This window comes from Octopus sinensis, linkage group LG25 (assembly GCF_006345805.1).
Source record: "Octopus sinensis linkage group LG25, ASM634580v1, whole genome shotgun sequence".
Taxonomy (NCBI): Eukaryota; Metazoa; Mollusca; class Cephalopoda; order Octopoda; family Octopodidae; genus Octopus; species Octopus sinensis.
In genome coordinates, this window is record NC_043021.1 from 11,333,487 (window position 1) to 11,360,077 (window position 26,591).

At 37.4% G+C, this 26,591-nt stretch overlaps 1 protein-coding gene across 1 annotated transcript; it reads right to left on the reverse strand.

The window, feature by feature from the left end:
• Nucleotides 1-4,432: 4,432 nt before the first annotated feature.
• LOC115224442 (BTB/POZ domain-containing adapter for CUL3-mediated RhoA degradation protein 3) lies at nt 4,433-14,385 on the reverse strand. Its single transcript, XM_029795345.2, has 5 exons — nt 13,717-14,385; nt 9,094-9,347; nt 7,142-7,194; nt 6,415-6,613; nt 4,433-4,704 (listed from the first exon to the last, which is right to left on the reverse strand). Exons 1-5 carry the CDS (start codon nt 13,880-13,882, stop codon nt 4,513-4,515), a joined length of 864 nt encoding a protein of 287 aa, XP_029651205.1. The 5' UTR covers nt 13,883-14,385; the 3' UTR covers nt 4,433-4,512.
• Nucleotides 14,386-26,591: the final 12,206 nt, after the last annotated feature.

Here is a 26,591-nt window from a genome sequence, read left to right on the forward strand (position 1 = left end):
TTAGGTAAGGACTCAGTTTACTCATTCTTATCTCTCACTTCAAAAACAAACAAAAAAAAGGCAGGATGGTCACTATAAGAATGCTTTTAATCAAAGATCTACATGACCTGTGGTTAACAGCCATTCAGTCATATAGGAGAGAGAAGGGAGGTAACTACATCTATCCTCGTTGATCGGGGTAAACACGTAACAGTGGAAGCTTCACTGCTGTGAGCTATGAGTTTGGTCTCAATAAATCTACCATTCATACCAATATGAAGGCACCTGATCCTAATAAATGACAGATAAATGCATTCATATTATTTACATTTGACGCATATTTGTCCTTATCTTGTTTGTTGTTAACACACCGTTTCGGTTGATGAAGGCTGGAGGGTGTATCAGCCGAAACGTTGTGTTAACAACAAATAAGATGAGGATAGATATCCATCAAATGTACATAATTCCTCATCTCTTAAATATAGAAGTGTATTCATCATCATCATTTAATGTCTATTGTCCATGCTGGTATAGGTTGGACGGTGTGACCAGAGCTTGCAAGTTGGGGTGTCTGCACCAGACTCCAGTTGGATTCGGCATGGTTTCTATGGGTGGATGCCCTTCCTAATGCCAACCACTCTACAGAGCATGTTCTTCTTGTCTTGTCTTGAGACAGCATTCACCCGGGATGGGTTGAGCTGGTTTCATTCCTTGTTCGCTTTCCAGACATTTGTACATTACTGCATATGCTTTACATGCACTTTTGACAAGCTGTGGTGCACCTGAGCACTGTATACAATGATTTCGTTATTAAATAAATTTGAAATCAATAATAATAATAAGACACGAGATGGTCAAAATAGTAGTGTATTGTACTGAACACTTTTACAGAATTGATATTTCATCAGTTTTAGTCAACAGTTCAAATCCCACCGCAGTATATAAATTTTTTTTTTCTTTTCATTTTGCCAGTGGAAGGTAGCTTCACAATTTATATACCAGTAATATACAAGAGCCAGCTTCAATTAAAAAAAAAAAAAGATCGGCCTAATGCCTAATCAAAATAAAGCGGAATTATAATAATAATAATCATTATTTGCAGGGTGGCGGTACCATAGCCAATGAGGGTTATCCGAGGTATGGCTATTGCTAGATGTAAATTATTATTATTATTATTATTATTATTCAGTAGTCTCGTTTTTTTATCACGTGTTTCCACAGCACTAGTGAGCGCAGCTCTGGTTGCCTTGGATTGGATTTGTGCTGTGGTGTTGTTATTTTCACTGTACTGAAAGTGCTTTACGTAAGATGTGTAGGGTACCTAGTAGTGTTATTTTCTGTATGTTATTTATATTCGTAAGTAGTGGTGTTTCGGTTATGTATTTGTCTTCATCGTTATTATTATTAAGTGATGGAGAGGTGAAAATAGTAAAGCACCAGACCAAACATACTGCAATATTTGGGTAAAACCCTCACAAACCACTACCACCACCATAACCACCGATTTCTTTGCGAGTTCAAATCCTGCCAGGTCAAACTTAAAACTTTCGTTATCCCACCAGAATTTTGATGAATGCAAGCACATTGATAAGAGACAGAATCAAATAGGGGGTAATTAATTCCTTGTTCCCTTCGAATTTAGTCTTGAGGCAAAAGTAAGGAAGCATAGTTATTGGGGTCATTTGTGAAAACAAAAAGGCTAGCACTCAATTGTGGCAAAAGTGGTTAGCATTAATGGATCTACTCTAAGTATGCACCAGTAGATTTGAGAACAATAGTTGGGTAAGGGCTTGTGCCCTAAGGGGTCAGGATGATTGTGGATCTGTTCCTTAATAGGCTCTGGTTGGAAGCTCTCCTGAATCAGGGGGACTACATCATAGATATGTTTACATATTTGGCATACTATATATATGTATATATATTCTTCTCTTTTATTTGTTTCAGCCATTTTGACTGTGGCCATGTTGGAGCACTGCCTTTAGTCGAATAAATCAACCCCAGGACTTATTCTTTGTAAGCCTAGTACTTATTCTATCAGACTTTTTTGCTGAACCTCTAAGTTACAGGGACGTAAACACACCAACATCAGTTGTCAAGTGATGGTGGGGGGACAAACACAGACACACATACATATATACGACGGGCTTCTTTCAGTTTCCAGCTACCAAATCCACTCGCAAGGCTTTGGTCGGCCTGAGGCTATAGTAGAAGACACTTGCCACGCAGTGGGACTGAACCCAGAACCATGTGGTTGGGAAGCAAGCTACACATAAATATATTATTTCATTTCCTCCTCTCCTCTTTTTTCTTACACTCATCTTTTACATAAACACCACAACAAACTGTAAATTGTCCCTGTAACGTCTCCATCTTATGCCCATGTGGCAAATAAATTAAATCATTATCATTATTATTAATTTATAATTATTATTATTATTATTATTATTGATGTATGGATGATGCATATTAGCCTTTCCGGAACACACAAAGGATCTTTAACTTCACTTAAACATCCATTATTCGTAAAACAGTCAACATTCTTCATCGGAGTGGCTGTGTGGTAAGTAGCTTGTTTACCAACTACATGGTTCCGGGTTCAGTCCCACTGCGTGGCACCTCGGGCGAGTGTCTTCTACTATAGCCTCGGGCCGACCAAAGCCTTGTGAGTGGATTTGGTAGATAGAAACTGAAAGAAGCCCATCGTATATATGTATATATATATATGCGTGTGTGCATGTATGTTTGTGTGTCTGTGTTTGTCCCCCTAGCATTGTTTGACAACCGATGCTGGTGTGTTTATGTCCCCGTAACTTAGCGGTTTGGCAAAAGATACCGATAGAATAAGTACTGGGCTTACAAAAGAATAAGTCCCGGGGTCGAGTTGCTCGATTAAAGGTGGTGCTCTAGCATGGCCGCAGTCAAATGACTGAAACAAGTAAAAGAGTAAAAGCGTAAAAGAGACAGAAACATAGCAGTTTCTTGCAATAAATGTTTCTAGATCAAAACGTTTTTATGGGCCCTTAAAATACTACTGCACACATAATTTACTATTTTGCTTATGTGGACCCCAGCTGAGAACAACTAGTGTAGAGGGTCTGTATAACAACCCACATCCAGTGGACTAAATGTAAAAAAGAGAGAGAGAACATAATCAGCAGGAGTTGCAAAGAAACAGATAAAGGCAATAAGGTGCCAAGGGGGCCACACAAGGCACAAGGTGAGTAAAAGAGGGTGATTACATAGGAGGGAGTTAAGGAGACTATTATTATCATTATTATTATTATTATTGAGTGAGAGAGCAGTGCATGCCATCATAGTGACACTGGGGTAAAATATACGAAACCCAGTATACCCATCATGACTACCCGTCTGATAAGGGTACACTAGGCACATGCATCACAGCCATATGTGTGCAACATGGTGATCTCATATCAAGATAAACAGCACGTGACCTTCCAGGTGGGGCCCAGTTAGAATTTTCTTCTGCTCGAGTAGCCCATCCCGCTCAAAAGGTCCCTGAATAAGGGTTGTTTAAGGATGTTGAACGAAACACCCATGTTTCCAAAGGTGAATTATCCAAACCTCTAAAAATTCCTTTCAACACACAGCTATGATGCGCCCCCACTACTTCTGTTCGTGGTCAGAGATGCACATATCGTCAGCCACTAACGGACATGCTCAACTGGTCAAGATCAAGCAATTGACAAGCAAATCTGTGGTACTGAGCAGAATATTTGCTGTAGTCCATCTTTTATACCAAGACAAAACAATGTACATGATAACACTTCCAATCAGTTAAGATCAGAAGCCACGAGAGCCACTGCCTGGTACTGCATCAGGGCATGTATTATTATTATTATTATTATTGTCATCATTATCAAGTCGATTAAATCACACTCTCGCTTTTCCCCAGCTATTTCACTGGTAATTATTTATCAAGTGGTACAATTAACTTAATCAATTTTAATTGATGGCAGTCTTTCCCACCCACACCATGAATATATTTGGCATTGTGTTTACTCAAGAAGTCATGGAGTTCATTCTTTCTCACCAAACTTTGTACACAGTATATATATACATACACACACACACACACACACACACACACACACACACAGGTGTGTGTATATATATATATATATATATACACACACACACATATACACAAATATATATATGTATGTATATTATATATTATATACATATATACCTACAAATATATATATATGTATACACGAATATATATAAAAAAATATATATATATATACACATACACATACATACACACACAGCTAACATGACCTCTTGCAAAAGTTCTTCACCACCCCACTAGCAAAATAACTCGGTAAACTTCTAGAAAGACTCTAAATTTTGGTGGTGGTCACAGGTTCAATTTCAGTCTCTTGTTATCGCATACTTCCTTTTTGTTTGTTGTTGATGGAGGTGGTGGTGGTGGTGGTGATGGTGATGGTGGTGGTGTGTGTGTGTGTGTGTGTGCTTGTGTTTCTTTTTTCTTTTTTTTTTCTCATTATCTTATTTTCGTCGGAGTCTGTCTGCTCGTTCCAGGCGGTCTTCAGGATCCTCGTCACTATGGTAACCACCGCCCAGAGCGGCAATGCCTCCCCGGGTGACCTTCATCAACTCGGCATCAGGACCCTTGTCAAAGTTCTCGTACAACAGGACGTTGAGAGTCTCTTCGAATATTCTGGCTTTGGGGTATTCCACCTGAAACGACAATTATCAATAAATAAGCTGACAGACAGACAGGTAGGTAGATAGATTGACTGACAAATAGATAGATAAATAGGTAGGTAGGTAGGTAGGTAGGTGGGTAGATAAGTAGATTGATAGATAGATATATAGACAGATAGATAAATAGGTAGGTAGGTAGATAAGTAGATTGATACATAGATAAATAGGTAGGTAGGTAGATAAGTAGATAGATAGACAGACAGACAGATAGATAGGTAGGTAGGTAGGTAGGCAGATAGATAGATAGATAGACAGATAGATAGGTAGGTAGGCAGGTAGACAAACATACATAGATAGATAGATAGATAGATAGATAGATAGGCAGGTAGGCAAACATAGATAGATAGATAGATATATAGATAGACAGACAGACTGGTAGGTAAATACGTAGGTAGGGAGGTAGGTAGATAAATAGATTGCTAGCTAGATAGATCAATAAACAACTAGCTCGATAGATAGATAGATAGACAGACAGACAAATAAAGAGATCAAACAACAGACAGACAGACAGAGACATACATAAACAGACTAACAGATTTATCATCATCATCATCATCATTTAACGTCCGTTTCCATGCTGGCATGGGTTGGACGATTCGACTGTGGTCTAGAAAGCCAGGAGGCTGCACCAGGCCCCAATCTAATCTGGCAGTGTTTCTACAGCTAGATGCCCTTCCTAACACCAACCACTCCAAGAGTGTTGTGGGCGCTTTTTACGTGCCACCGGCACAGGGGCCAGAAGAGCTGGCATTGACCACAATCAGATGGTGTTTTTTATGTGCCACCGGCACAGAAGCCAGTCAAAGTGGCACTGGTATCAGCCACATTCAGATGGTGCTTTTTATGTGCTACCAGCACGGGGCTCACAAGGTTCAATTCATATCCCTAATTTATATCACTTTGACCATCCTGACAGATTTGCTTGCCATTTCTAACAGCAAAATACAACCACATAGAAGCTGTCCACTGGCTAAAAAAACAATACCCTTGCATACCATACTATTCTTCATACACACACACACACAAAACCATACTAGAGCAAGCCCACTACCTATTAGTTTTAATATAAAGAGAAAAAAGACATGATAGTACTTGTTAAAAAAAAACATTGTAGTAGCTGTTTAGCCCAGATCAGCTCTGAGTGAGCAGACCTATGATCAAAAGCATTCCAGCCATGACCATCTCACTTTTTTTTTTTTGCATATCTTGGACGACACGTGTTCTAAGGTGGTAACTCTTTTACTTGTTTCAGTCATTTGACTGCGGCCATGCTGGAGCACCGCCTTTAGTCGAGCAAATCAACCCCAGGACTTATTCTTTATAAGCCTAGTACTTATTCTACCGGTCTCTTTTGCCGAACTGCTAAGTTATGAGAATGTAAACACACCAGCATCAGTTGTCAAGCGATGTTGGGGGAACAAACACAGACACACAAACATATACACAAACATACAGTTTCCGTCTACCAAATCCACTCACAAGGCTTTGGTCAGCCCAAGGCTATAGTAGAAGACACTTGTTCAAGGTGCCACGCAGTGGGATTGAACCCAGAACCATGTGGTTCGTAAGCAAGCTACTTACCACACAGCCACTCCTACGCCTATATAAGGTGAAGTTAGAGGAAAATTAGCTGCTATTACTAGCCAGTCGAGTAAATGCATAGAAACTCCATGATTAGCTTACCTTGGTGTTCTTCTTATCAGTTCCATACACGATGGATGTGCAGCAGACTTCTGCAATTTTCTGAGAATGTCCATAGAAATACCAACAGCAGATTTCTGCGGTTCCAAAGACATCTTTTATGAGCAAGAGTCGGCCACCAAACTGAAGTGACAACTTATCAAACAGTTCCAGGTTCTTCAGAAAGTTATCATCAGAATTACTGCAAAAGGAATATATCATTATTGTTTGTGGATGTATGCTTGCATGGGTCAGACAGATATTCATTGAGGCAGATTGCATATGACCAGAAGCCTTTCCTGTGGCCAACCCTCACCTGTTTCCAAGCAAGGCTAATATCTTCCCCAGAACGTAACGGCAGATGAAATACCGCTAAGTATTTTACCCGGCGTGCTAACATTTCTTATTTCTTTATTGCCCACAAGGAGTTAAACATAGAGGGGACAAACAAAGGGATTAAATCAATTACATCGGCCCCTGTGCGTAACTGGTACTTAATTCATCAACCCCCAAAAGGATGAAAGGCAAAGTCAACCTCGGCGGAATTTGAACTCAGAACATAACGGCAGACGAAATACCGCTAAGCGTTTCGCCCGGCGTGCAAACGTTTCTGCCAGCTCACTGTGCCTCAATATAATCAATTAACAACCCTCGAATGGTGGTGCCCCAGCGTAGCCACAGTCTAATGCAATCCAAACTAGTAAAAGGAGAAAATTGAAGACAAACTCACGTTGTGTATGAATACTTGTTGTTGTGTCTATTACAGCTGAGCTTGATCACTGGCTGAAAAGAAAGAGAGAGAGAGAGAGATAGAGAGTTGATTTCTAACATTGGCAAAAAGCAACAAGAAACAAAGTGGTATAGTTGATTATATCGATCCCAGTACGTGACTGGTATTTTTTTATCATTGACCTTCCCAAAAGATGAAAGGCAAAACTGAAATCAAAAAAGAACACAAAGGGTTGTAAGTAAATACCACAAGGCATTTTATCTGGCACTTAACTGATTCTGCTGACTGACTATGATGATGATGATAATGATAATAATAATAATCCTTTCTACTAAAGTTACAAGGCCTGAAATTTGGTGGAAGGGGACTAGTTGATTACATCGACACCAGTGGTACTTAATGCTGGTACTTAATTTATCGACCCCGAAAGGATGAAAGGTAAAGTCAACCCAGGCGGAATTTGAACTCAGAACACGTATGCCAACAAAATGCCGCTAAGCATTTTGCCTGGCATGCTAACAATTCTCCCAGCTCACTGCCTTTGATGATGATGATGATGATGATGATGATGATGATGATGATGATGATAATGATGATAATGATAATAATAATAATAATAATAATGATGATGATGATGATGATGATGATGACCACTAAACCTGTGCCAATATCCATTATAGTAACACAGCCTCTGAAAACAAATCAAAACCTGGTTGATTTCAGGATGGTTTTTCAAGTAACAATGGTTGACTCTATCGAAAGTTTTCCGCTGATCTAAAGCGATCAGAGACCCACAGAAGCCAGTTTTGTTCCCAATCCTCTCTATGATGGAATGCCTCAAGTGGGGGGTGTCATGGATGGACCTGGCAGAAACGTTAGCACGCCAGGCGAAATGCGTAGCCGTATTTCGTCTGTCGTTATGTTTTGAGTTCAAATTCCGCCGAGGTCGACTTTGCCTTTCATCCTTTCGGGGTCGATAAATAAAGTACCAGTTACGCACTGGGGTTGATATAATCGATTTATCCCTTTGTCTGTCCTTGTTTGTCCCCTCTATGTTTAGCCCCTTGTGGGCAATAAAGAAATATATTTTGGATTGTGCAAACTGGCGCTTCCTTGATCAGATGACTGATGACAAGAACTAACCTTTTCGCCAACACTTTGGGCTGAAAATTGCCTCTCAAGGGTCACTAAAAAAAAACGAGGAAATGAGTGGTCACACCTAGTTTGGGTGGTTTGCACTTCTTTCTTTATTGCCCACAAGGGGCTAGACACAGAGGGGACAAACAAGGACAGACAAAGGAATTAAGTCGATTGCATCGACCTCAGTGCGTAACTGGTACTTAATTTATTGACCCCAAAAGGATGAAAGGCAAAGTCGACCTCGGCGGAATTCGAACTCAGAACGTAACGGCAGACAAAATACCTATTTCTTTACTACACACATAGGGGACAAACAAGGACAGACAAAGGGATTAAGTCGATTACATCGACCTCAGTGCGTAACTGGTACTTAATATATCGACCCCGAAAGGATGAAAGGCAAAGTCGACCTCAGAACGTAACAGCAGACAAAATACCTATTTCATTACTACACACAGAGGGGACAAACAAGGACAGACAAAGGGATTAAGTTGATTACATCGACCTCAGTGCATAACTGGTACTTAATATATCGACCCCGAAAGGATGAAAGGCAAAGTCGACCTCAGCGGAATTCGAACTCAGAACGTAACGGCAGATGAAATACCGCTAAGCATTTCGTCCAGCAAGCTAACGATTCTGCCAGCTCGCTGCCTTCGTGGTCTACACTAAATATTCTACAAAGTCATGCCAGCTTTGTTTGGCAACCACATGGCAGTCATCTACGCAAATGGAAGCAAAAAGCAGGAATTCAGCACGCTGTGAACCAGGGAGTGTAACAATACCGAAAAAGGAAACTAAGAAATACTTACTTTTCTGGAAGAGATGAACAGTAGATGTTCCTCTTCAGCGGAGGTCAATAAAGGAACGACACATTTCAACTGGATTTTCTTCTTCTTCAGTGCTGTTTCTATAATATTCTGTAGTTCTTGAATCATGTAGTATTTAGCTTCAGCATTTAGTTCTGTCAGTTCTGCTTTGCTTTCTGGCAATGGCACTGAACCATCTCGCAGAAAGTTCAAAATGGTTTCAAAATATTTACCATTCCGTTCAATGATAACAAAACCTGGATAAGAAGGATTATAAAAAGAAAGCAAAACAATGAAAATTTTCATTTATTGGACAACTGATTGAAAACTGGTTTCAAATTTTGGCACAAGGCCAGAAGCTTTTCGGAGAAGGGGGTAAGTTGATTACATCAACCCCCAGTACTTGAATGGTACTTGTTTTATCAAGCTCAAAAGGATGACAGGCAAAGTCGACCTCAGTAGAATTTGAACTCAGAACAAATGCCGCTAAGCATTTTGCCCAGCATGCTAATGATTCTGCCATAATGGTTTCAAATTTTGCCACAAGGGCAGCAATCTTGGGAGAGGAGAGGAGTCGATTACATTGACCCCAGTGTATAACCGGTACTTACTTCATCAACATCAAAAGGGTAAAAAAAAAGCAAAGTCAACCTCAGCAGAATTTGAACTCAGAACATAAAGATGGACAAAATGCCGCTAAGCATTTTGCTCAGCATGCTAACGATTCTGCCAACTCGTCACCTCAATAACTGATATATTATTCCTCATTGTTAATTTTGCGTCTGCTTTTCTATGCTGGCATGAGTTGGATTGGTCATCATATTCTGAGTGGTTCATATGCAGAGAAGCTGCTCTCCTACACAAGCTCTGGCCATGTGTTGGACCACATCTTGATCAAAGTGTTCCAGTTTGGTATGGTGTCAATGGATAGTCTTCCTAACACGACGCACTAACAAATAAACAACCAAATCTTCCGAAATTACACCTTTTCTTAAGGAAGAAAACTGCCATCGGATAATATGGTTTGAAATAACGTGGTTTCCATACATTCAAACCTTTAGCATTCTGTCAAATATAATGCTTATTTATTCACATTGTTTAGAATTAATCTTGTAGCTTAAAAAAATAGTTAATCATAGATGCTAGGGACAATTCATTTGACTAAAAACCCTTCAAAGCGGTGCCCCAGCATGGCCACAGTCAAATGACTGAAACATAAAAAAGATATAAGAAACACTTGAATTGATTTGTTTGACTAAAAACCCTTCGAAGCGGTGCCCCAGCAAGGCCGCAATCTAGTGCTTGACACTAATAGATAGGGCCTCATGATCAAAGATGATAGGGGACCCTGCAGCCACCACCAAACATAATGTGTTACCTGTCATTCTGTAACTGAACATTTGGATATTAAGTCATAATTCAGGTTCATGTTGTACATCACCCTGTGAAGGCGTGCAACCTTGTGGTTAGGGTGTTGCACTAATGACTGTAAGAACGTGGTTTCAATTCCTGGACTGGGCGGTGAGTTGTGTTCTTGAGTAAAAAAAAATTCATTTCACGTCGTTCCTGTCCATTTAGCCGTAAATTAGTAGTCCTGCGATGGATTGAATCCTGTTCATGGGGAATGTTATTACCTCGGTCACTTACACGCCATGGAAACTGAGTAACCAGCCTCATGATTCTTAAGACTCAAAGATGGTAATGTCCAGGGGACTCGTTTACTAGTCCTGTGAGTCAATCAATTTCGTTTGATAATCTCTCTATATATAAAGCTGAAGTTGTCTGTATATGGCAGGTTTGGTAGCCTTCAACTAACGCTATCTCCTCCGAGACCCTGTGGCACAAGTTGACCAAAATTGAGAGTATGATAGAAGAAGGCTTGCTCTTCATTCCGTAGAAGAAAAAATTTAAATCGGACCATGTTAAGACCAAAAATTATTTACATCAAAAAGGTGCTTTTTTTCTATGAAAATCCTTATTTTTTACGATTTTTTGACTGCTGTGTCGCCATGTTTTGGTGTATTTCAACCAGAAAAATGTTCACTTAAAGAGAATAACAAGCTACATAATGCAAAATTTTTACTTTTCAAAACTTCCAATTCTAAAGGGTCGAAAAGGAAACAAACCCGAGCTACGCCGGGCGATACTGCTAGTAACCAAATAAAGAAAAAAGAAAAATAAAACTATCATTGGACAGTGACCATGCCGAGGCACTGCCATGAAGAGTTTTAGTATTTAAGCCTGGTACTTATTCTATCGGTCTCTCACATCGAACCGCTATATTATGAAGACGTAAACAAACACTTGTAGTCAAGCGGTAGTCGGGGACAAACACAAAGATATATACACACACACACACACACACACACACACACACACACACACACACACATATATATATATATATATATATATATATATTATATATATATATATATATATATATGTATATTTAAGTAGACAAATGAATTATCTTATTACGGATAATTCGAAAGATAACCGATACCTGGGTAACAAACTCACAACAGAAAAAGCACGGTTGAAGTTACGACCATAGGGCATAAACTCCGTGCCTTAGTGCGGAAATTTGAAGTTTAATTTAATATATTAAGTATAGGAAAGAATGGAGCAGTCATCGAAAAACTTGTTTTGCATTTTGTTGGCGAAATAAGTTCCTGGATTTTCCTGAAGAGAAAGCTGCATAATGGACTCCTTATTCATTCGGAATTAGGGATTTTGCAGACTTCGAAACATATGTCGAAAATAAAATAAAGGAATTTTGTTAAATCTTCGTTCAGCTCCATTCTTTCCTATACTTAATATATATATATGAATGTATACGCCAGACATCCTTCAGTTTCCGTCTACCAAATCCACTAACAAAGCTTTGGTTGGCCTGGGGCCACAGTAGAAGACACTTGCCCAAGGTGCCACGTCGTGGAACTATTAATAAAATATATACAACAGAATGGTGCTTGTCCGTCCGATTGTTGAAATGGTTGCTAGCAATTCCCACAGTTAAAATACAAGAATTCTCTAAGGTGTATTTCTATAATAGGTCGAAAATAATAATGTTGGTTCCACAGCATCACCAATTCCTAATTGGTTTCTATTTCGAGCAAGTCTAGCAACTAAGTAGAGGCTTCCTCTTTCGTTACCAGAAACACACGAAAGGCGGATGTTTATTAAATTAAATCTTATCCTTCGTCCCTTAGAATACAAAGGAGTCAGTATATACCAAAAATGGTGAAACCGCAACTATTTTTGGTATGTAGTCTGCATCCACTGGTAATAATTTTTTTTTTCTATTTTTTTTTAATATCGACACAAGGCTAAAATAGTTTGAGGAAAGAGAGCAGTCGTTTATATTGATTTTTATCACAATGTGGTGAGGGGGGGACGGGAAAGAAAGGAATATGGTTGAATATATCCACTCTAACACTTGGAAAGGATGGGAAACTAAAGTCGATTTGGTCGACATTCGAACTCACACTCAGATAGATGCAACGAAACACCAGAAATTTTTCGATTTATAATGATGTGTAATAATAGCTGTTTCGAACTTGGATGCAAAGTCGGCAATTTTCGAGTAGGATTGATGGTGTGTGTGGGGAGGGGCGGGTTAGTCACTATCATCGATCCGTGTGTATTTTGATTGGAGCTTTTGTTTTATCGATACCAGAAGAAAGGCAAGCGCTGTCCTCGGCTAAAGTGCAACTGAGAACTTTAAAAAAAGTTGGAACAAATAATATTCCAAGGCACTTTGAGGGGGGGGGCGTTTTAACGGTTCTGCCAAATCCACATTCTTTTAATAATAATAATAACAACAACAAGTTAACTGATTTTGTACCTACACATACATATAGATACATATACGCGAAACACACATACACCAAATATTTATCAGTTTAAGATAAATCTCATTCCAACATATGACGAATAATACCAAATATTTAAATACTTAATGATAAAATATTTAAGGTAACACTTTTCATAATCGTCAAATTAGACATGTTCTTTCTACGATAAGCATAAGGTCTGGAAATAGAGGGAGCAAGTCAATTACCTTGACCCCCACCAGTGCTTAAGTAATATGTACTTATTTATCAACATTGATAGGATGAAAGACAAAGTCGACCTCGGTAATAATAATAATAATAATGGTTTCTTTATTCACCACTAAAGATGCACACAGTGTCATCTTTTAGATGTGGGCACATTGGGCAGTTAACTAGGGCCTCACTGATCTAGAGGCCTAATTTTGATTTATATATGATGTAGCTTACTATCTAATGCTATAGGGTCCACTGAACTGATTTGCTCGTGGGTCTGTAATGGTACTAAGACGGCCCTGTGTTCACACAAAGACCAAGGACGGTACAGGACAACACTATACGAAAAACCCTTCCTGCAATAGGCATAATGCCGGAAATATTTTGGGGGAAGGAACTAATTGGTTATATTACCCCTCAGTGCTCAACTGGTACTTATTTTATGGACCCCGAAAGGATAAAAAGCAAAGCAGACCTCAACAGAATTTGAACTTAGAACGTGCTATAAAAAAAATATATATATATATACATATAATAATATGGTAGCAATAACAAATAATAGCCGGAGTTTTACCATCAGAATCTCGTACGACTTCCGTTTTTCCAGAAAACATGGACTGCAATCTGTTATTGTGTTTGGTTAAAGTTCCTATAGTGGTGTAATGTAATGTACCACCGATGTTGAGTTTAACATAGTTAGACGGTTCTCCGGTAATCTTGGTCAGTTGTTCACCAGACATTGTCTCTGGAACCGTTAGTTACGAAAGGAATCAAAGAAACCAGGGTCATTCAATCCAAACAAAACAGCTACGTGCGTGCTCGCGCGCACGTATATATATATATATTATATATATATTATATATATTATATATATATGATATATATATATATAACAGTAGGTTTCTTGTATATGCGTGTGTTTGTGTCCGTGCGAAGAGGAAGAATCGGTTTGTCTTTTGTTTTTGTTATTTTCTCTTGAGGTAAACGTACGTGGTTAGTTTTGATATGAATTCTTCCTGCTATTTCTCTATCATGACTATTCTTCCAAAGCTAAAGACAACATTCCTGGGTAAGAAGAATCCAAGACACACGCATTTCATCCCAAATATATGTAGACACGCACTTATATATACATATATATATATACGTATATATATATATATGTATATAACCTATGAAGTGCGTGTGTCTGATAAAACACTTAAACACGGCTCTAGATGTGAAGAACACACAGAAGCTGTCGACAGTTGTCTGCCCCTGATGTCTGTTGTGATGCCAATTAGCAGGGGTGAGATAACTGCGTAAGGTTTCCTTTCCTTCTCGCCAATCCCACCACCCACATCAAGAATGAAACGTCATTCTATTATATTTATTTATTTATTTGTACGTTTATTTGCCTGCTTTATTTGTTTATGGTGTTATTTTTAAACCAATCCTTTATGTAATAAGGTTCCGCCCCCCCCCCAAAGAAGCAACAGAAAAAATATAATAAGGAAAAGGTAGTCGTATGAGCTATACTTCCCTACCCACATATATTTCTCATGATCAGTCATCAATGAAAGGCAATTTTACGTCATCACTATACATTTAAATACTTATACATATAAATATTGTGTGTGGTGTGTGTGTGTGTGTGGTGTTACTTGTCTTCTGTTAGTAGGCTGCGGTCATGCTGGGGCACCGTCCGGGTGAATTGTGGTCGAATGATTCGACCCCAGTACTTATTTACTCTTTTACTCTTTTACTTGATTCAGTCATTTGACTGTGGCCATGCTGGAGCACCACCGCCTTTAGTCGAGCAAATCGACCCCAGGACTTATTCTGTGTAAGCCTAGTACTTATTCTATCGGATCTCTTTTGCCGAACCGCTAAGTTACGGCGACGTAAACACACCAGCATCGGTTGTCAAGCGATGTTGGGGGGACAAACACAGATACTCAAACACATACACACACATACATATACATTTATATACATACATATACATATATATATATACATGTATACATATATATATATACATATATACATTATATACATATATATATAACATGTATACATATATATATATACCATATACATATATAACATATATACATATATATATACATATATACATATATACATATATATATATATATAATATATATATATCTATATACATATATATACATATTATATATATATACATTATATATATATATACATATATATATATTATACATATATATATATATATATATATATATATATATATATAATATATATATATAATATTATATTATTATATATACACACCACACATATATAGGACGGGCTTCTTTCAGTTTCTGTCAACCAAATCTACTCACAAGGCTTTGGTCGGCCCAAGGCTATAGCAGAAGACACTTGCCCAAGGTGCCACGCAGTGGGATTGAACCCAGAACCATGTGGTTCATAAGCAAGCTACTTACCACACAGCCACTATTACTTATTTATTTATTTTTCAACAAAAACCTAGAACTTATTCTATCGGCCACTTTTGCCGAACCGCTAAGTTACAGGAACGAAAACACACCAAAACCAGACGTCAAGCGGTAGTAGTGAGGGGGGGGAAGAAACGCAGACACAAAGACACATACACACACCTCTCTCTCTCTCTCTCTCTCTCTCTCTCTCTCTTTCTCCCTCCCCCCCTCTCTCTCTCTCTACTGATGGTGCTCCAGCATGGCCACAGCCTTAGGGCTGAAACGCATTAAAGAATATATATATACTAGCTAGCCCCATGTCATCAAAAATGACAGCTAATTGTAGTATTTTATATCTTTATATATAAAAGAGAGGTTGTGTGCTGTCTGTCTCCTACGATTTAGATTCCTAACTACTCCCACATTTTGCGGTGCAGTTTAACCAAAACCGGGTAACTTATAGTCGTGATTCATATCGAGCCCTTCTGGGTAATTAGCGCGCATCTACGATGAGTCTACGATTTAAAAAAAAATTTACCATCAATTTTTCCCATTTTTAATGCATTTTTGGCATATATAAGGGAAGTAACTCTCTAAAAATTTATTATTAAATCTCAGAACGTAAAAAGTTACAGTAACACCCACCTCCCTTTGTGGTTAGCCATATTGAGATGGCTATTATACTTTACATCTCTAAAAATGCTTATATGGTTATTTCCCTTACAAACCCGAGCAACGCCGGGTGATACTGCTAGTATATAAATAAAGTACAAAACCAAGTGGAGGCGCAATGGCCCAGTGGTTAGGGCAGCAGACTCGCGGTCGTAGGATCGCGGTTTCGATTCCCAGACCGGGCGTTGTAAGTGTTTATTGAGCGAAAACACCTAAAGCTCCACGAGGCTCCGGCAGGGGATGGTGGTGATCCCTGCTGTACTTTTTCACCACAACTTACTCTCACTCTTACTTCCTGTTTCTGTTGTACCTGTATTTCAAGGGGCTGGCCTTGTCACTCTCTGTGTCACGCTGAATATCCCCGAGAACTACGTTAAGGGTACACGTGTCTGTGGAGTGCTCAGCCACTAACACGTTAATTTCACAAGCAGGCTGTTCCGTTGATTCGGATCAACCGGAACCCTCGTCATCGTAACCGACGGAGTGCTTCCCCCACAAAACCAAGTTTTTAGTTTAATAATTCTTTTATAACCAAATTTATAATAAACCTTTCAATTGCAGTCGCTTTATATTCTTGATATACTGAGGTAATAATTATTTTCTCTAATGAGTTTATATAAGTAAACGTTTGTGTAGGTGTGTGTGATTGTAATGATTATTTTTAGCAAAACAGACACTTGTCAATATTATCTAGCAGTTATCGTTTATTACTGATAAAAAGCTGGTTCGCGCATACAAACATTCACATACTTCCCTTGTACACGCCCACACACATACACACATATACTCACACAGAGTTGAAATGCTGTTTGATTTTCCTTTTCAGCATTGAATGTTTACCATCCTACTTCTATTGCACACACATACACACACACACAGTCACATACCTTCCTTTCACATACACACGCATATACTCACACAGAGTACATTTTCCATCACTGTAGAATTTCCATCATCCTACTACCAAGTTTGCCATCACTCCTTCCTTCCTTATTCATCTATCATCCTTCCTTTCTCATTTGTATGCTGTGACAGAGAAAAACACATGAGTATTTTTGTAGTAGATATTCTTTTATTCTTGTACTTATTTTATCGGTTTCTTTTGCCAAACCACTAAGTTACAGTGACATAAACACACCAACATCGGTTGTCAAACAATAGTGAGGGAGACAAACTCAGATATACAAATACATATGTATAAATATATATAATATATATATATATATATATATATATATATATATATGTAGACAGATAGATAGATATATATATATATATATATATATATAGAGAGAGAGAGAGAGAGAGAGAGAGAAAGAGAGATAGATAGATATATGATTAGTAATGGTTAGTAATTTTACGAAACCGGTATGCTTTTGAATCTCCTTAATAATTCATAATAATGACTTTTGTTACTTTTATTCCTACCTCAGTTCATCTAATTGTATATATCTATTGTTACTTTTCATAAAAAGCCTTTCCTTTTTTTGATTTCCAATGTGCATTTTCATATATTTTTCTTCTTACTTTTCCCTGACATTTCCACATGTAGTTTCTATTTTCTTTCTGTAACATATTTCTATTATATATATATATATTGGGTTGTCTGGAAAGTTCGTGCCAATTTTTAAAGGAAAGATAAAGGTCAATAAATACTTGCCATTACATTTTTAATCAACCAAATATGAACCATTTTGTTGCACAACGCGTCTCCATCTTTCCTTTAACTTGAAAAAACGTTCTTCCCAGAATTGAGGTAATTTCATGGCAAAGAATACATCAAAGTATCTTTTTACGTCATCCAAGGAATTGAAATTTTTACCTTTAAGACTATTCTGCAGAGACCTGAATAAGTGGAAATCTGAAGGAGCAATATCTGGTGAGTATGGAGGGTGGGGTAACACATCCCAGCTGAGCTGCAGCAATTTTTGTCTGGTTCCCAAAGCATCAAGAGCCAAAAATGAACTTTCTTGTTTCCCATTTTAAAGGGTTACAGAATTAACGCAGGTTATAGGAACATAAACCTTCTTCCATGAAAAGATAGCTTAAACTGTGCTCTAAGTGGAAGTGTAGTCAAATCCTATTTTATGGACTCAACTATGTTCTAAAATAAGTCAAAAGGTAAGCTACTATAAATCGGCACAAACTCTCCAGACAACCGAATATATACGATGGGTTTCTGTTTACCAAATCCACTTACAAGGCTTTGGTCAGCCCAAGGCCATATTAGAGAGCACTTGCCCAAGGTGCCATCAGGTGGGACTGGACTTCAGACCATGTGGTTGGGAAGGAAGTTCCTTACCACAGCCACTCCTGCTCCTATTAATATATATATATATATATATATATACACACACACACACACACACACACACACACACACATACTTTATTAAAAAGCAGCAAAAATATCACAAAAAGTCTTTTGATATTTTTGCAGCCTTATTAATAAAGCATATTACTCTGCCTCTAGTATTTTGAGTACTATTTTTCCAACATTGTTTTGCATTTATTACTCTGATATATATATATATATATATATATATATATATATATATATATATATATATATATTATACATACTATATATATATATATATATATAACCATACATATCTACATCTATTTTCTTTCCTCCACCTCACTCTCTATTTGTATCACATCAAAACTAACTATGACTTAATTTTTCCTCTCACACCGTCTCCGATGAAGGGATATTATTAATCAATTAATATTCTAGAAACAGCTGTAAGACCTCCAATCTATGAATGCTCTAATATCTATACAGTCTTGGGTTTTTTTATCTCATTACGCAAAAAATTCACACATATATATATATACACACAAAAATATATGTATATATATATATATAATATAAATAATATATAGATATATGCATAACAGGTGCAGGAGTGGCTGTGTGGTAAGTAGTTTGCTTACCAACCACATGGTTCCGGGTTCAGTCCCACTACATGGCACATTGAGCAAGTATCTTCTACTAAAGCCTTGGGCTGACCAAAACCCTTGTGAGTGGATTTGGTAGACAGAAACTGAAAGAAGCCTGTTGTATATATGTGTATGTGTCTGTCCCCCCCAACATCGCTTGACAATCGATGTCGGTGTGTTTACTTCCCCGTAACTTATATTTGTGGTTTGTGTTGGGTTTCATGTAGGGTTCATGAAGTCCTGTGGCTAGGTTGCAGGTTGTGTCTAAGTAGTTAATAGAGGTGTGTTCCTTTTCAATAGAGATAGATAGTCCAAATCTTTTGAAGAATTGGTGTAGTTTTTTCTTGATAAGCTCTAGTTTCCCATTTGAGGGTTTCTTAATTATGAAGAGGGCATCGTTCCTGTATAATCTGCCTCTGAGTTCCAGAAATTCTTCCTGTATGTATGATAGCAAATAGATGCCTACCAGGTCAGTTACCTGTGCTGAATCTGGGGCTCCCATGGTGATATCAAAAGAGTTAGGGGTATCTTTACATACCCAGAGTTTATTATCAAAGCTAATAAGTGATTTCCTTGCTTCGAATATTACATTTATTTCCTTCATGTTCAATTGCGTTTGATTTTTAGCATATATTGGGGCACTATTGAGGATCGTAGGGTTAATTGAGGAGTAGTAGTCTACTATGTCTATTTGAATTTGTAGTGGCTCATGTTCTTTAAGTTGGAGAACCAATTAATGTGTTGGACCATAATTCTAGGGTTATTCTACTTTTTAGCGGGCGTTGTGAGTGTTTATTGAGTGTTTATTGAGTGCTCAGCCACTTACACGTAAATGTCACGAGCAGGCTGTTCCGTTGATTCGGATCAACCGGAACCCTCGTCGTCGTAACCGACGGAGTGCTTCCATCCATTTCAAGGGGCCAGCCTTGTCACTCTCTGTGTCACGCTGAATATCCACGAGAACTACGTTAAGGGTGCACGTGTCTGGAGTGCTCAGCCACTTACACGTAAATGTCACGAGCAGGCTGTTCCGTTGATTCGGATCAACAGGAACCCTCGTCGTCGTAACCAACGGAGTACTTCCATCATTTATTGAATATTAGTTTGCTTAATTTACATAGATCTGATTTATTTGGACATATTAATCTTACTTTCATGTCAGTTAAGAAGTTAGGTTTATGGTCTTTTATAGTGATGCGAGGTCTAGATAGCATGAAGGGTTCAGTTTTGTTCTCTAAGTTGTAGACATTCATAATTTCCTTGGCTACTCTTTGTTATCTAATTAAATTAAAGGTATACCAGTGAAAACCACAAGTTTCCCCTTGTTATTACAATCCATTTCTTCTGATATATAAATATCATATATATAATATATATATATATATATATATATATATATATAGTTAATCCAAACATGAAAACACAAAGAGAAAGCACAACAATGCGAGGACGTGGAACATATATAGTATTATTGGACGCTTGGGAAGGAAGGGAAGAAGGTTTAACGTTTCGAGCAGGGCTCTTCGTCAGAAACATAGGAAAAGGAAAGATCCAGAGAAGAGAAGACGGAGGAAAAAAAATCGTCAACGGTATACACGCGATCACACACACACATATATATATATATATATATACATGTAGACACACACACACAGACATATACACATAAATATCACACAAACATCAGAAGTGTTTTTTTTTATAATTTTATTTTTTTAACAAAATGTATAATTTTTTTATAAATTTCCATCCACAGGTAAGGAAAACAATAACACAAACAACAACAAAAAAAAAATAGAAGCAGCTTAATTTATTAATGCACCAACCCTTACTTCCCTACCCTTACCCCATATGTACATAGGTGGATTAGATGAAAAGACAAAAACAAAACATTAATAAAAAAAAAAAAATCCCGAAAACAGAAGCACCTATTCCTTTCCTGATATATACATATATTCAGACAAACAGACAGACAGACATGTTGTATATGCATACATCTGTATGTTTTTCACTTTTCAATGTTTTCTTCTCACTCTCCTTGTAAAACAGCTTGTGAACAATCAAAATATATTTTTTTTAAAAACTATCAGAAGAAAAAATATATAACACACATTATATATATATATATATATATATTGTTATATTTCGGAATGGTCATATTGCCAGTTTAGCCAATAATATTTAAACGTATATATATATATAACTAAATGTTTCAACTACATGTACTTACTGTGCTACTAATAGTTTTCCATACATGCGTATGTTCACCAGTTGCCTGATGAACATTCACATGTATGGGGAAACTATTAGTAGCGCGATAAATACATAAAGTTGAAATGTTTAGTAATATTGAACTCTCATTGGATGGAGTACTCTTTGTATTAACTTTTACACAGTTTATATATATATATATTTATATACAGACACACACATTATATATATGAGGGGTGCTGAAAAGTTCCTAGCTTTGAGTAGAAGAAAATACTGGAGGATCAGTTAATTATGATTTTATCCGACATATTCCCCTCTCAGAAAAACTGAAGGACCGCTGCAACAAGTGTGCGAATCTAAGCCCCGTAAAAGCACTCGAAAGGTTCGGCCTCTGACCATACTTTTTATGATACCCTTAATGCCAAGAACTTTTCTGCCCTCCCTCATATATATATATATATATACTGAACAACAAAAGAAATGCCACACTGTAAAAGATTGTTTCACACACGATTTTGAGATTATATGGATTTTATCACATTTCTAGGTAATTTGACATCAGGAAGGTGTCACTGACCCACAACATCACTCTCTTTTCGAAACACGAGGATTGCATGTAGAGTTTGAACTCACTCGCTATTTGTAAACATGGTGATAATCACGAATGCATCTTTATGAAAAGCATGATGCATATGCAAAACGTTGACCCATTGGGTATAAAAGGCACCCAGGTTTACCAGTCTGTCATTCGTTTCCTGAATGCAGTAAGCATGCCAAGAGTGATATAAAAACAGAGGGAGCAAGCTAAATGACATCTGTCCAAGGTTAACAACTGTGGCACAACTCACTGCAAGTTTAAACTGAGCCCCATGGCCTTCGCCAATTATTTGGTGCATTCAATGTACGGAAGATGCCCGATGGTAATCAACACTAACGAGATATTGAATTAATCTCTTTAGATCCAGGACACTCCGTCACCACGTGACATCAAACATGTTTCAGGAAATCACATTTTATTAGGGAAGAATGGTTTCTTAATTAGCACTCTTCAATCAATGCTATGTTAGTCCGTTAATAGTTAATTAGTCCAGTTTCTATTTAATATGTGCGTGACAGTTCTTTTGTGGTTCAGTTTATATATATATTCACACACACACACACACATATATATACACACATTTTGTGTGCATATATATTTATATATATATATATAATATATATTACAACAAAATTTTATACAGAGTTACCCAAGGTTTGGCACCCAGAAAGCCGAAGCCTGGTGGTCGGCTCATCAAACTCTATATGAATACAAAATTTAAAATATCTACATCGCAGACGTGAGGAAATGCTCAGAACTCAAGGAATACGACAAAACATTAATGAGTACAGGTTATTTCCTCTTAATCAGAGGGGGTGGGGAAAACCGTTACAGACTCAGAGGGGCCTAAAAATCAAACAGGGAGATCCTTTTTTCTAGTAAGTAACAGTTGAAGTGGATACATTTAGAAAACACTTCTTTAAGGCTGTAGAAACTCAGAATCAAAAGAAAAATGCTCTATATAGTTAACCGGCTCAGTTAAGGGTACCTTGGGTTTCTAAATCCTCTATCTGTAGACAATTATTTAATGCGTATGTTTCCTATAGATCTCTCATCAGCCACTCAAGTTAACACCACAATCTTATATGGGGTTGACGTAAGTTCAATATAACGTAAGCATTGAATAACTGTCAAAAAATATGGATTTCAAAACCTTAAAGTATCCATACCTGAGCTGGTGGGATATATATCCTTTTCTACAAGGCTTGAAATTTTGGGGGAGGGGGCCAGTCAATTAGATCGACCCCTGTACGCAAATGGTACTTAACTTATCGACCCTGAAAAGATGAAAGGCAAAGTCGACCTCGGTGGAATGTGAACTCAGAATGTAAAAATAGGCGAAATACCGCTAAGCATTTCACCCGGCGTGCTAATGTTTCTGCCAGCTCGCCGCCTCCGGTGGGATATTTTTCAATATGTGTGTGTGTAACATCCTATGGTTTGACATATATGTATATACATGTATGTGCATGAGTGTGTTGTAATTATTTATATATGTACAGATATAGATATGCATATGTGCATATACTAATGTTAATTAATTAAAAAAAATACAGCACCTTTGTGAAATGTAAAATCCAAGTTTGAATTATGTCATCCAAATACACACACACGTGTGTGTGTGTGTGTGAGTGACTGTGTGCATGCATGTGCATATGTATATATATGTGTGTGTGTGTGTGTGTGTGTGTATATATATAAGTATATATGTTTGTTGTTCCTTCTCGAGCCATCCCTGGCTCATAAGGGCTGTTTTCCTTGGCATATAGGTTCCCCACCTGGACGGGACGCCGGTCCGTCGCAGGTGAGCTGTAAGATGCAGGAGGAAAGAGTGAGAGAAAGTTGTGGCGAAAGAGTCAGCAGAAGTTCGCCATTACCTTCTACCGGAGCCGCATGGAGCTTAGGTGTTTCGCTCATAAACACACACATCGCCCGGTCTGAGATTTGAACCTGCAATCCCTCGACCATGAGTCCGCTGTTCTAACCACTAGGCCATGTGCCTCCACTATATTATATAATTATATATAATATCTATATATATATATATATATATATATACATATATACATACAAAGAAACAGCTGTAAGCTAAATGAGGTTCATGACATAACCTGTGTTTTTTCCCAAGGAGTCATCTCTTTCTTCCTATTACCACTCTATACTCATCTAACATTATGTTCTCAAACATCCGTATATTGAGTGCTACACTGGGTTTTTAGTCTAGCTAGGCCTAAGCAAAATGTTAATATATATCATATGGACAAGAAAGTAATATTTTGAACACAGTATGGCTGTGAAAATAGCAGAAAGATTGGATATTTTGCCCTTGCATGACAGGGAAAAGTTGTCAGCAGACAGCCACAGGATTTGAACCCGTAACTCTCAGATACCTGCTGAGTACTCTACCAGCTGAGCTAAACTGCCCGCAGGCAACAATTTCCGGTAAATTAAACACTAAATAGATTCTTTTACACTACACATTCGACGCTTCCAAAAACAAACAAAAAAAGTCTGTTTATATATTTTGTTTGTACACACACACACACATACACACGCACACATTAATATCAAACAATGAGATTGAGTGCTCAACACTGCATTGGTGGATAAGAAAAAAGTTATGGGTTAAGTCTACCATTGGTTTCATGTTAAGTGCCTCAACAATTATGAAGCTTACCAAATGGAACATCGGTGTTCATCTCCACTTTGGATTAACCCTTTCATTACCAACCCGGCTGAAACCAGCTCTGGCTCTGTAGTACCAATGTCTTGTTTTCATAAGTTTTCAATTAAAATCTTCCACCAAACCTTAGTCACAATTTATGTTCCTAACACTAGCTGAATGATAACTAAGTTATTTTACTAAATTCTTTGTTATATTGGAAGTTATTTTACTAAATTCTTTGTAATTGGAAGAAATACAGAGCATCTCAAAATAAATACAGTAACGAAAGGGTTAATATACAACTGTATAACACTACGATGCAGCATGGAATGTTGTCAGTGAACAAGTCACGGTCTGAAAGCGATGAAAATATTTTGACAAATTGAATTTAAATGTTGAAGTGAATCTAACGGTTTTTGTGTGTTTTTAAATGGCTTATAAACACCTTCCACACTGCAACTGTTTTTGTTTCAACACACGATCTCAGATCAGGTCACTTACTATGCAAGTACATCTCTGTAATGCATAATAACTGTATATAATATATATCATAATGATATTTATTCTCCAATTACGAAGCGACAATTTTTAAATATAAACAAATGACTGAAAAATGATGAGCTAACCTCAGGCTAAATCAAACTCATAAATCGGCGCTTTCATGGCTCCTTGCAAATCTGATTGGCCAAACGGTCACCCATCAATTTCAGTCGAATTTATTAATATATACTTAAACTGTCTTAATACTACATAAATAATATTTTTATAAACAAACCTGAAAGGTTTTGCAAGTTATTATATGGTTATTATACTATGAGCCTTCCATAGTAGCTTTCTCTCTGTAACTCGCAAAGCCTTTCGGGTTTGTTTATGAAGATATTATTTATGTGTGTATATATATATATATATATATATATATATCCATGAATATGGATGCTTTACACTTGAGATAACATTTGCATAACAGTCTATATTTTAACGATGATTCCTTAAGTGTCTTAATCTGTTTATCAGCAGACCAACCCATCTATGATCTACCAGTGCTTCTGCCCCACCAGTCTGTCAGTCAGCTACCACCCAGTCTGTCTGAATAGCCACCCAGGTATTTGTCTCCTTCAATGGCTTACACAATCTTCTTCTTTGTATAATATTCTTCTTTTTTTTTCTTTCAATGTCCAAATCAAAACAGAAAGGGCAAGGCCTATAACCATTTTCCAGGGCCTCTACCACTTGTGAAAAGAAGGGAGCACGTTATATTCAGACCAGGAACCAAGCTTAAATACTTGCAATGGAGAAGACTCTTCTAAAAACCTTCCAAGGACTGGATGTTGGTAGAGTTTCACTAATTCTCATTCAGATCACCCTGCCAATTGTAATGCCTATTTATTCACATAATTTTCAAACTATTCACTAATTATCCCAAAGCTTAAAGATTATGATGATGAGATTGTTTTTTTCTTTTTTTTAGAAGGACATTGTAGGCTAGGTGTATGGGGCCAGATCTGGATGAGCTGAACATAAAACAGGTAGGACATTTGAGCTTCAAATGCTAAAAGGTTTAACCTGATGATGGAAGCAGTCTGCTTCCCAAACATCTCAATAATAACTTTTGGAGTTAGGTCTTCAAAACCTGCCATCACTAGTTTCAATTGGTGATTTGTGACCATGCTGGAGCACCACAAGAATAAAATGTAATGAATGAGAATGCATTGAGAAATTTTTTTTAATTTGAAAAAAAAAAAAAAATTTATTTGTTTCAGTCAATTGACTGTGGCCATACTGGAAGACCACCTTAAAGGGTCAAAGAAACCAACCCCACAACTTAGTCTTTGCAAGCCTAGTACTAATTCTATCAGTCTCTTTTGCCAAACTGCTAAGTTACGGGGACATAAACACACCAACATCAGCTGT